General features: G+C 36.4%; 1 protein-coding gene across 14 annotated transcripts in view; it reads right to left on the bottom strand.

The window, feature by feature from the left end:
• Positions 1-13,261, bottom strand: part of CSNK1G3 (casein kinase 1 gamma 3) — an 82,959-nt gene that overhangs the window by 56,723 nt on the left and 12,975 nt on the right. For all 14 annotated transcript variants that reach the window (XM_063320013.1, XM_063320022.1, XM_063320019.1 and 11 more), the window contains exons 2-3: positions 4,117-4,532; positions 320-360 (exon numbers count right to left, since the gene is read on the bottom strand). In XM_063320013.1, the coding sequence (XP_063176083.1) occupies positions 320-360; positions 4,117-4,294 (219 nt within the window). In that variant the 5' untranslated portion in view covers positions 4,295-4,532. The remainder of the gene's footprint in view (positions 1-319; positions 361-4,116; positions 4,533-13,261) is intronic.

Below are 13,261 nucleotides of genomic sequence, written 5' to 3'. Positions count from 1 at the left end.
TGGTGTTCCTCTACTTGTTGCACAAAAAAAAGGAATCTACTAGGAAGACTGCTGAGCATATCCTGGCAGTAGCAGTCAATTATCATAAATTTTACAAACAAAGATAGATTTAGCTCTGAGAGCACTGACAATTAACACTGGTTTTACTCAATATGGCCAAAGCATGTAATTACATCTATCACTAACTGCTTTCATCCAGTCAGTTGAAAAATATACAAGACCATTAAGGATTTCAATTAAGGAAATCAAACCATTATATATGAAAGGAAATGTCTCATCCCAAATGCGTAAAAATAAATAAATAAATAGGTTAACTTACCAGCTTAATTGCCATATATTCATTTGTGTATAAATTTTTTCCTTGAAAAAAGAAAAAAAAACAAGAATGTAAGACATTGGCTTTCCTGTTCAAGTAAAATGCCATTTACACCTCAAGAAAGTCTTTGAAACATTTTTGATCTAAGGTGCTAGGTGTTCTGGTAGTGACTTAAAAAAACCCATGGCTTTATTAGCCTGATACCACACTTCAAAGACAACTTTATTCCTGAATAGTGTTAGAAGTGGCAGTTTCATTGAGAGTGTTTCATCTGTTTTATCAAGTTTGCAAATTTTTATTCTTTTATTTTGCTTAAAAATTGGTAAATTACTGTAAGTGGAATGTGATATTCTATATTTTCATATTTATTGATGAAAACTACCTAAAATTTATTTTAAAATTGTTATATGGTTTTGGAACACCAGGCACTAATTAAAGCTAGAATTAACTAGGACTATTTTTTTCCCTCAGTTCTGTAATTTACTATGCTTAAAGTTAGGACAAACAAGGCAAGAATATTACTGAGTTAAACACTTATACCATTTGGAAAATGCATCTAATGCTTTAAAAGTGGCTCTGTAACTGGATAAGCATATTTCAACAAGCATTACTTCAAATTGCACACCATGACTAAAATATTAAACAAGCTTTACAGGTGTAAAATTAAAAAATAACAGATAAAGGAAAAACTTCTCACTTCTGATACTTTTTGTTCCTCTACAGTCTTCAAATGAGTTATGTGTGTATTATTTCTAATGACAACCTACTTTTTTTTTCTCTGTAATATTGCTCAGGTCTGAATTTCACATGTTTAGCTCAGTTTTGTTAAAGAAATCAAACACAGAAAAGACATGGATCAAGGTTCTCTGCAAAGACAGTTATATTTAAAGTCAAAGACTACGATCTCAGTTCTAATCCTTACTTATTTTTAAAAATAGAGTACTCTTACAAAGCTAAAAAAAAGATGTATTAAAATAATGTGCCTTATAAGGGATCAACTACAAAAAGCAAGTTACTTGACGGCTGTACAATAATAAACACAGAATCAGTACGGGCAGCGTGCTCTGATCTGACCACCAAAATAATGGATAATTCCAAGACCTATCCAGGGACTGAAGTGGAAATCCAGGTATCTTAATAGTTATTTCTTATCTTATAATCATTTGAGTTATGTTTTTGACAAAAAGTGTACTTTGTTTGAAATTGCTTCTGTATTTTTTGCATTCTGTTACAATCTAGAAGACATTAAAAGAAACTCTTGCAGGGACCCTGCTCATTCAGTGTATTAGATATATAAATCAGCTACTGGGGTAGCCAACAAATCTAGTTACAGTTAAGTGACTGCATATCGGGTTCCAGTAGGCAGATGGAACTTGTCCAGTAACAACAGGTTTATCATTCCAAGGAAACATCAGAAGGGACATTCTGAAGAAATATCAGAACTTCCCATGTGGCAATTCAACACAATTGTCTCTAAAATATGGAAGACAGCAGATTTGACATCACTGTTGATCTGTCTCTAAGCACGGAACAACAGGTTTTGCACAATGCAAAATCACACACAGCAGCAGCAAACTTTCTTTCAGTACCCCATCAGTTTATCTTAACTCGGAAGAGCCTTAAGATTAACAGCTCAAAATTCAAAACAATTTAGTCTTCTGCAAGTTAACGGTTGCACATCAGACATTTATTTGCTACATTCAGTCAATTTACCATTTGATCCACAAGCCAATACGCAAGTCTGGCCACTTCTTTCACCTCAGGTGGAAGAACTACAATGGCTACTGATTTATAATTGAATTTTTATCTCCTGAAGCATAACTTCACTGCTTTTTAACAAGTTTATTCCTCCTTTAAGTCTTTAAGATTCAACTCTAAGACACATGCTCAAAATACACTCCAGTTTGCCGAAGTGCATAAAACAAATTAAGTGCTTGTGTGCATTTTTGTAGGAGGGATGCCTACTTTAAGTTACTTGCCAATGTAGTAATGTAAAAATAACAAATTTAAATCACAATCTGTAACACCAGTCTCAACTCCTGCTTTCAGTGACTTACATTTAAGACATCTTACCCCACAAATAACAATAAATAAGGATTTAAAATATCTACTATGTATGCAAAAAAGTAGACATTAAACAGAAAGCCTGCACTTGTCCTGGTAGATGACAAGACAGTACACTACACTGTTATCTTCTTCCTTTTATTTTACTTGCTTGTCCTATTTTATTTCAGTACTATCAGACTTTAGGTCTTAACTACTTTAATACTGTATTTAGAATGAAGTAGATGATTTCACTCTGTATCTGCTGCTAACAAATGAGCTAATCTGGTACTGATCTGAAATAGATAATCGACTCTATACATTGTGACCCCTCCAAGATAACAGACAGGAAAAAAATTTATTAGTTTACTGTTGCCTTCAATAGTAAATGTAACATTAATTACACTGCTTTGAATAAGTTCATGGAGAGATTTAAAAGAAAAATTATCATTCAAAGCCAGTTTAGAAAAGTTGAGAACAAGGTGAAGACAGAGTCTCAGCTTGAGTTGCAAACTGCAGAGGCACAGATATAACACTATAAAGATTAAAATACACCAATCTTGTTTAACTATTTACATTCTGACTCAGACTAGATATAAGGCCCGCAGAAGCACTATATTAAACATGTGTTATATTTCTTGCATGTTACAAACATGCATAAATAAACATGATAAATTTTATAGCAAGCACTATATTTAAAAAATTGTCTGAAGGACAATGAGTAGTAGTTCTAGCAGAGGCAGAAGATCAACAGAAACATAACACCTACATAGCCCACCCTACTATCAAATACCCTACTTTTGAACCCACCTCCCTTCAAACCTTGACACAGTGCATTAACTCAAGCCTTCCCGGAATACTGGAATAAATTCTTGCTGTCAAGTCTCAAGTTATAGTTGTTAACACACACAGAATTCCCAGATCTTGAAAACCCTGGCTAATCATGCTGTCATCATGGAAAATTAAGTCCCTCAAACTAAATACATAGTCTTCCAAAAGGACACACCCATCATTTAGTGTCTATTTTAACAAATGGTAGTATTTACAGTTTTGCTACACAAATTCTTTAAAATTCCACAAGTCCTTCTCCATCTATCCCTTTCTCACTGATTTTCATCCATCTGGTCAGCAGGGAACTAAGTGATGGAATTACCCATCTCCCAGATTCTCTCTACAGATTGATTCTCACTCTCTAACAGCAGCTCACTGTTTAGCCTCGCAACACTGCTCATGATGCAAATAAAGCCAAGGAATCCAAGAGTTTGCTGCTATAAAAAAAAAAAAAAAACAAAAAAAACCACTGTACAGCCTGCCACATTGTCTCCAAGAGATCTCCAAGACCACAGTACTATAAATTAGACCTACAGGAGGAGGACGTGTTTCACATGCACTTAGCCCTAAATCCAACTGAATAATATTGGCTTCAGGAAGCCAATAAAGGTAGGAAAACACAATGACCATGAAATAATTTCCAGTATCTTGGAAGAGATGACTGACTGAATTTAGGATAGCACTGCACACAATTACAGAACATTTTTAGTCACAAAAGTCTCCTGCTACAGAGATTCTTAATATGTGATAGAGCTTGCACTGGCCAGGGTCAAGCCACAGGAGATGCGCAAGGCAAGTTTAAACTATCTGAAGCCTGAAAGTAGTTTGAAGAACTGTATGACGTGTTCATGTAAACATTTTAATGCCTAGACTGCATACAATGGTCTTAAATAACGTAAACTGAAAAAAAGAAACAAGGATCTTACCTAACCGTAGTTCTCCAAAGTTACCGCATCCGATTTTTTTGCCAACTCTGAAGTTAGGTCCAACCATTAACACTCCAGAATTTGAAGTACCAGTTCCACGTGGATTACGGCCTGACCTGCCACTAGGCCGTGACATTCTTTCATCTGGCTTGTCCTTATCTTTCTTTTTATTATCCATGTCAAGTTTACGGTACTCCACTTTGATTTCTTCCTCTTTTTAAAAATCAGTATAAGCAAACTCCAATGTCAAAATGTGAGAATGAAAGCATCACCAGTGAAGTGTCCAGCTGGTTACTGTCAGTAAGCAGTCAACAGCAGTGTGTTCATCCCATTTGCAAAGCCTTGGTAGTATCCACAGTAGAAATTATCTCCAGAATGCACAAACCCAGCAACATTTACTAGTATTTACAGGAATTCTGTTAAAGAAAAAACAAAGTTATTCGATACAGTAAGATTCTTGTACAGAATTACCTCTCCCTTCAACTAGTCAGACAATTAAGCTATAACTAATTATATTTACTTTACAGATCATCTATGAAAAGCACCTCTGTAAGGTTAAAGCCTCTGACTCTAGCACATAATGGCAAGAGATACTGGTGTGACTGAAGTGAGTTAAAAGATATCAAGTCTTAATGCAACAAATATTTTCAAAAAAAAGACCAACACAAAACCACCCTATAAAACAGACATACTTAAAATTGACATTTAGACTCTCATTGCATCTTATGCCACCTATGCAAAAGAAAGCCTTTATTTCTGGGTTTTTTCACCCCAGTAGTATCTGTTGTTTAAGGAAATACTCAAGCTGAACAGTTACTGAAGTTACAGAAAGATATTAAAATTTAAAATGATTCCACTATCTTTTCTGAGTTGTAATTTCTGAGATGGACAGTTTATAAACTCATGGCAAGGACACTTTGGTTCTCTCAGTAACTCCTAGAGTCTGAAAATATATTTACTTGTTCTCCCCTGCCCCATTTAATTATGTCATAAATTTGCTTCCTTACTCCCCATGTCCACCATTTAGCATCATTGCCTAGACACTAATGACAACACAGATTTCAGCAAAAACATAATGTTAGCTTACTACTGCAATAAAGAAAGCTTTCATTTTCATCTTGCCCACAAGAACAGGGGATATTGTTTTCTCTTTGACAACAGTGGTTTACAAACCCAAAATTTAGAAGATAGTTAGCTACTACGTAGCCAATATTTCAGGGTGAGTTAAATATCTGTTCAAAATTATTTTGCTACATTTGCTTCAATCTTGGGAATATACTGCCACACAAGAAAACATCCTCTGAAAAAATAACGTATTTCATGTGCTACAGACTATTCTAAAGATAGTCATCAGGAGCTTATTTTAAACACTTTGAACTGAAGACACTTTCATTTCTTAAACCCATTTCTCACAAAGTAAAATTATTGCTTACATCATAGCTTATTACAACATTTTAAAAAAATCAAAGAGCTAGTAGAGAAAAGATACCAAAGAATATGAACAACAACTCAAGTAATTACATCTGCCGAATAATGGATATTCATAGGACGGTCATAACTAGACAATATTCAAAAATCACTAATCAACAGCTGACTAACCTATCACCTGAACAATGAAGCACACGGAAATTTGTTTAGCAAAGAAACACGATCACCTTACTATGAAAGGGGGAAATAAAAGACTTGTTCTGAGAAAAATCAAAAAACACAAATGCAGGTTCCAGTCCAAGTAAACTTCCTTAATTCAAGAGAAAAGGACTTCAGCAGTGAGTAATGAATGCAATGGTGAGGTATGGTATAGCAGAGACATTTGAGAGAAAAATATAAGCATACTTGGCTACAACATAATCTTGCAGGTTCAAGCACCACCACTAGACACCCTAAAGTCACCTTCCAAACCACGGATCTCAGAGTCAAGGGGAAGCAACAAGTAATTTTGCCTCACCCACTGAGCTACAAAAGCTAGGGAAGAAAGAAGAAAACTAGAAATGGAGTGTGTTGAGGTAGGACTTCAAGGGCACCATTTAGTACGTAGAAAGAAGGTCAGCACATTTGATGCAGCAGAATGCACAAATATTTTAAGTACCAAAGAAAAAAGACTTATGTTCCATATTGTACTGGTTCTCCAGTGAGAAATAATAAGATGAACAATCCTAGAAATTTCATTGCTAATACACAGGCTTCACGGCGAACAGAAGCAACGCACCTAAGCACAACATATTACCGCCATCAGCAAAGAGTAAAAAAGCATAGGCAGTTACTAACACAATGCTTTGGTAATCTTAGTAGCAGGCCAAATTTCCTGGCACTATTTTCCACATACTAGAAATTTCATACTACCACATGCTGAAAGACATACCTTAGCACAGTGAAAGCCACTAATAGTTCATACCAGTGATACGAATGGCCTCCACAACAGAGCACTAGGACTACAGAAGGGACTGGGTATGCAGGCAAACCTGAAGAAATCCAAATCCGATTTCAGAGTTAATAGGATTCTTAGCTTAGAAGTTTTCCATAGCTTACCTGTTGACACAAATGCAATATCTAACCACATGTCAAATGAGTTTAAAATTGTATTCACAACTTCATTTTAGAAGGACCAAACAGTTCAAGTTTTGTCACTTATTTCAGATTTCTCCATTTTGTCTTTGTACTTAACTATCACCTGAACACAGCTAACTGAGCAGAAAACTCAGCTGTAACAGGCTGGGTTCTGAGGGTGATGAGAAGCAAGTTGTGATGCATCAGGAATATGGAATAACAAGCAGGCAACATGAGGACAAAGGGCACCAGAAATTCAGTAGCAGCACTAAGACAATGGTGATCTCTAAGAAATCAGTTGTGAGCCAAAGAAGGTCCATCATCACCAGAAAAGCTTCCAATCTTACACTGTTTCAGTTCATGTATAAATAAAACAGTACCAGAGAAACCAAGTTGGGAGCTCAAGGACAGATTATTTAGTATTTATACAAAGCATATTAGCAGCTCTGGGTGGATGCTTGTCCAGATGAAGCCTAGTAGTTAACAAGACACTGAAGCTTTGCCAGTGAGAAGTTAATTTGCACAATACACTTTTTTTAATCCATCCATAATCATAGGAAGATCTTAAATTTAGGAAGTCCAAATAATAACCAAGCCTACCTCTGAACAGTACTAGGTTACTAGAGATGAAAACTTGCAATACCTTTAGAATCTTCATTTTAAAAATACCCTGCCTGCACACACAAATATCTTTTTCTACAATCTAACAGTCTAATATTTTAGATACTAGTTTATTAGGCAGTAATGGCAACAGACGTTCTGAAGTTAGTTTATACTAATACTACAGTCTTCAAGAGAACTTTTTACTGATTACACACAGCCTCAGACACTGAAAATGTCCTTACATATATCACTGCACACCTAAACAAATACCAAATTGAATGCTCTTTTAAGCAGTTTATAAGTTAATTTATTAATTGAAACAGCCAATTTGGAATAGAATCCTGTCCAAGAAACTATTGCCTGTGTTTTTCAATTGCAGTATTCACTCTGAAACCAGCTACAGAAATTTTTAATTAGTTGCAAAAACTGAGCTAATTTATGATAAATCTTTTTGCTTTTCTTTTAATCTTCTGTGAAATGCCCACCCAGCCGCTCCCTCACTCCCCCTTCTCAAAAGGACAGTGGGAAGAAAATAAGATGAAAAAGCTCATGGGTCAAGATCAAGACAGGGAGATCACTCACCAATTACGCTCACAGGCAAAACAGACTTGACCTGAGCAAGATTAATTTATCGCCAATTAAAACAGACTAACACGGTGAGAAACAGAGATAAAGCTAAAAACTCCTTTTCCTCCCAGGCTCAACTTCACTCACCACTCCTCCACCCTCCTTCACAAATGACGCAGGGGGACAGGGAAATAGGACTGTGGTCAGTCCATAACTGCTCTTCTCTGCTGCTCCTGCCTCCTCACACTGCTGCCCCACTCCAGCATCGGGTCCTCACCACAGGGCACAGTCCTTTGGAAACAACCTGCTCCAGCATGGGTCCCCCATGGGGCACAGGTCCTGCCAGAAAACCTGCTCTGCCCTGGGCTCCCCTCCACAGGCTGCAGCATCCTTCAGGACATATCCACCTGCATCACCATGGTCTCCTCCATGGGCTGCAGGGGAATCTCTGCTCCAGCGCCTGGAGCACCGCCTCCACCTTCTTCTTCACTGACCATGGTGGCTGCAGGGCTGTTTCTCTCACATATTCTCTCTCTCCTCTCTCACAGCTGCTGTGCAGCTTCTTTTACTATTTCTTAAATACATTTTCCTGGAGGTGCCATTATCTTCAGCTGTGCCCTGCAGTGTGTCTGGCACAGGGCAGCCCTGGCCTCTCCTCAGAGGCCCCTGCAGCGCCCCCAGCAGCACCAGGGCACAGACACCCAGTGCATTTACAAAAGCAACACTCAAGTCTTTCAAGTTCGTGAAATTCCAAACACTGTAGGTGAGTAACTGCTTTTTTTTTTTTTTTACAGTAAAAAGTGCTTCCAGAAGAAATAGCCTACCACAGGCTTTTTCATTTAAGAAACCACTACTTCCAAAACTTTTGTGCCTGCACACAGACCCACCGCAAGCTGTTAGCCATATGTCATTTTAAAAACTCAGAATGCAGTAAAAGAAAAGCTAAGTTACAATGGACTCAAGGGATAAAGATAAGCTTGAGTACAAGCGTCACTATTTATCAAGTAGATTAGCTTTGTAAATGGTACTAGCATTTTGGGGGCAAACCACAAAGCAGGAAAAAACTAATAAAACCCAATAAAATACTTTAGAGTAAATAGTAAATAAACTGATTATGAATTCCTTCATGAAAAAATATTTCCTCATAATTTTTAAGTAACATTTTATTGAGTGTTTTACTGAAGTTTAAGGCAACAATACATGAAACCGAATACATTATTAACAACTTAAATTTCAGTTTCCAAAAATGCATCTATTACATGGACGAATCTATATGGTAACTTATGCCCTTCCCTCTTCTGCTGTTGAGCCAAGAAATATTCCAGTTATATTTTGGGTATGCCTTTTTATATATACTGAAATTAGCACCTTTTATCAGATTCATACTAAACAGACATTAGAAGCCCTGTACATTTTTCACACGCTATATGTCAGAAGGAAGACACACAAGCATTCCTGACACAGTCTCTCCAGGACACAAGGGTTCTCTTACAACATTTCTTAAGAAAATAATCCACAGCTAATTTGAAATAAGGAGAGCACTTAGACTTTCTTCATATTGAAATTCCTGTACAACATTTTAGAAAGTATTTACCTTAGAAATACAAAAGGCATTCATGGTAGTTTGTTGGGTTTTTTTTATTTATACTGCACTTCACTATGACACAGCTATACTGGTGATGGCAGTATCTTTTCTTTACCATAATGCTCACATTCTAGAGGAAAAGCACTAAAAGGCAAAGATATAGATAGATGGATAGATAGATGTATGATTTGTAATTACTTGGGCATGCAAAAACTTCTGATACAGCATGAAAGTAAATTACAAGTTACAGGAATTCTATTAGTTTTCCCAGACTGTTAAGGAAGATCCAGCAGATTCGTTTCAAAGACTCAACATAATTTGTAGGGGTCTGAAGTCAGAGTCAACAGTATGCATCACCTTAAGTGAAAAAATATCACATGTAGTGTAATCATTCTAGTTTATTTGCATAATCCTTGTCTTGCTATGTGATAGTTCCATGGGCTATATGTTCCTCACATGCAAACTGCCTGAAAAAAAGTGCTCTCCTCACCTTCATTTCACATCTTGATTTTCTATTTAATTTTCATTTTTCATCTCTGCCTAAGTAAGTGAGCACCCTCGACCCATAAGCTTCATCCAGGCACCGGGGAATACTGTTAGGATTTAAACAAGCGTTCTTACTCAAAAAATATATGATTAAATATCAGTATAATGGCAAACACACCACCAAAGACAAGTTAACCAAGCAATGTCATAAGCGTGAAATGATTACTTATGTTGAAGTATGAAGAGGAAGAGAAAGCAAAGGAAGCTATAGCAGCAAAGGTAACTAGATCTTAATTAGAAATAAGATATACAATCCATATAGATTGAGGCTAAAAGATGAAACGAGACTGGAAGACCTGTAAGGAAGCAGTCAGAGTAACTGTGATGCATAACTAACATCAACTAATAGAGGTTTTATTTAATTGATGGGATTTAATAGACATTCCCAGGCGCTGTAGAGAGACTGCCTGAATAGCAAAGAGAGGATGGTGAAGACAAGCAAGAATAGTGAAGATAACAGCTGGATACACTTTTCATTTGACTGACAGCAGTCATACACCTAACATCTGCAGAAGAGGAAAAAGCAGCTCAGGCTCAGTTTTAGAAACATAAATTAAAACTGATGGCAAAAGACAGCCACACTACTGGTCCGTGTCAACACATGACAAATACTGAACACACAGCCAAATTAACCAAATAAATACAAACTTAGTCACAAGACTATTGTAACACCACCACAAAACAAAACCCCAATTTGCAATGAAGAAGCATGGGAGGAAAACTGCATTTGTTGGGTCCACAGAGAACTGACTATTTCTGCCAGTACTGGCTTTATCACATTTGAGGTAAGAAGTCAAAGGCAAAACTTATTAGTTTACATTCACTAATGCATTGGTCTGGCTAAACTGCTAACTCTGGAACTACAGTAGTTTCTCCGAGCTCAGGAGGGTTTGCTCCGTTCTCTGCTCCATTAACGAACGTGCTATAATGCATTATCACTTGCAAACTTTTGTGGACTTGACCTCACAACTTCAGTAATGTTCTTTCTGAATTAAATACTTCAACAAAGCCAAGGCAGGAACCAAAGAGAACATTCCTTAAAGACCTCTACTGTCTATAAAGGTTAGATGAGCAATTTTGTGATATTTGAAGAGGACAGACAGACATCTATTTCCTTGAAGGGACATTTTTACTCTACAGAATGTTTTACACATGGATGATTTGCACACAACACTTTCTTACTTAATGGATAAGGAGATTCCACCTCAGAAAATCCAGCTTGTTTGAAATATTTGCTTTGCACTCTCTCTGCTGCATGAAATTCTACACAGAGAGCAACCAAATGAGTTTTAATGGAACTATACAGGTGTGTGAACAAAAACGATCCCTTTAATTTACCACTATAATCAAACTATTTCTTATTTAAATTTGAGTTGTGCAGTTGTATAATCCTAAAGAACACAGAACACTGAATACTCTCTAAGAATGCATACAGAACTAGACATATAGAGATTGAAATTAAGCAAGTCTCACTTACAAATGAATTCATTGTGGGAAAACTTCAGTATTTTTCTTCCTCTAACAAATAGATTATGATCTCCGAATGATTTATACTTAAAAGAATATTTGCCTAAACTTCTAAAGAAAACTGTTTAGGGCTCTGAAGAAAAACATTAATATTATATACATGGTGAATAAATGGGTGAGTTAGAAAAACATTCAGGCTCTATTCTGTCTTCTGTTCCATCGTACACTCAGTATACTCAACATTGCTGCTACTGTTCCAAGTTCACAAATCACCCAAAAGAACACATTATATATTAAGCAACCATATGCTGCTACAGAAAATCTGTGAACCAAAACAATCTTTACCTAAACTACACTGGAGACATTTTCCTTTAAATCCTCTTATCTTTTCCTCCTTGATTCAGTTTTCAAAACCTAATAGAGCAGTGCAACACCAGCTATAAGAAAAAAAGGATAATTACACAAGGCCACAAAAATCTGATCAAATCTTCTAATCATATTCATATTACAGTTTTCCTCTTTCAAGTGCCCTGGAAAGAACTGCCAGCTGTTTACTTTACACCACTACCAGAGATCATACATACCCACTCAAAAACAATTTCCTTCACATCTACTGGTACAAAAAATCTCAAAGCCCCAGTTGGGCTGGCAATTTTAAAGCACCATTGAGTTTTATTATCACACAAGTATTTCTAATGTCTTGCACAAGGTCAGTCAAATTATTGCCAGAAAGTGTCAGGCTGCTAAAATTCAAATTCTAAACCAGGGATTGGCATATAAGCAGAAGTGACACCTAAAAAACATTTTAGATATCCCTAGATTACAGAGATATATATCTACACATCTCTCTAAAACTCAGTTGAAAATGTTCCAATTAATACTACCAAAGACTATGCCATATAACAAGAACCCTACTCTGCAGCAACAAAGACTTTCTAGGACCTTATATAAGGCCGAGTAAAAAAAACTAATTAATTTAAGCACCTTCTTTATTGATAAATCTCTCAAATGGCTAAGCCTGCAGCAGCACTGTAATTCATGCAAATTTACGTATTCCAAGGTGTATGTCATAGCAAGTCCCCTTTAAAATAAAAACTTACTAGCCACTTCTTTCCTTTCCCATGTTCCAGACTTACTCTTAAATAAACTCATTAAGAGAACATTAACACTGCTAAATAAAACATTCCACTGTCAGAAGTGACAAAGTTTAATGAAACATGCAATCATAACTGCTCCCTTAAGTACCCTACACATTGCCTTTCAGAGTTTAATTACAAGATCCTATATCACTGCTAGTATCAGCATACTAACATTTTTCTCTAGTTTTAGAAAAAGCATACAGTACTACAAGAGCTAGGGAGGAAAACACAGGATTCCATGAAAGAAAATGAAAGACAGAAAAAACACCTTCAGTTTAAGCACAAAGCATTTAAAAGTTCACCCAGGCTCCTACCATTTTCATACACCTTCAGCTCTTCTCACCACTCAAGCTTCTTCATTCTCATACTTCTACTCCCAAGGTCTTGTGTTTTTTGGCACTGGCATTATTCTAGCAGCAAAGCTTCTCCTCACAACTTCGAGAAGAGTGCAGAAAGTTTCTAGTGCCTCTGCCACAGACTTCCAAGAGCCTTCCTCTAACATTACACACAGTTTTTATGGAATAATTCACCGAAGTAGCCCTTATTTCAGATGGAGAACAGCCACATTCACTTTCCAATATTTGTTTGAGTGATACAAACACATCTGGATCATGGATAGAGTAACATGGAATTTTATTCAGCAAAACTCCTTTAGAACTATTTAACAGTAGAAAAACTGCAATATATACTACAA

Source organism: Chroicocephalus ridibundus, chromosome Z (genome assembly GCF_963924245.1).
Source record: "Chroicocephalus ridibundus chromosome Z, bChrRid1.1, whole genome shotgun sequence".
Classification (NCBI taxonomy): domain Eukaryota; kingdom Metazoa; phylum Chordata; class Aves; order Charadriiformes; family Laridae; genus Chroicocephalus; species Chroicocephalus ridibundus.
Note: the sequence above shows the minus strand (reverse complement) of the source record. Positions and strands in the feature narration are given on the sequence as shown.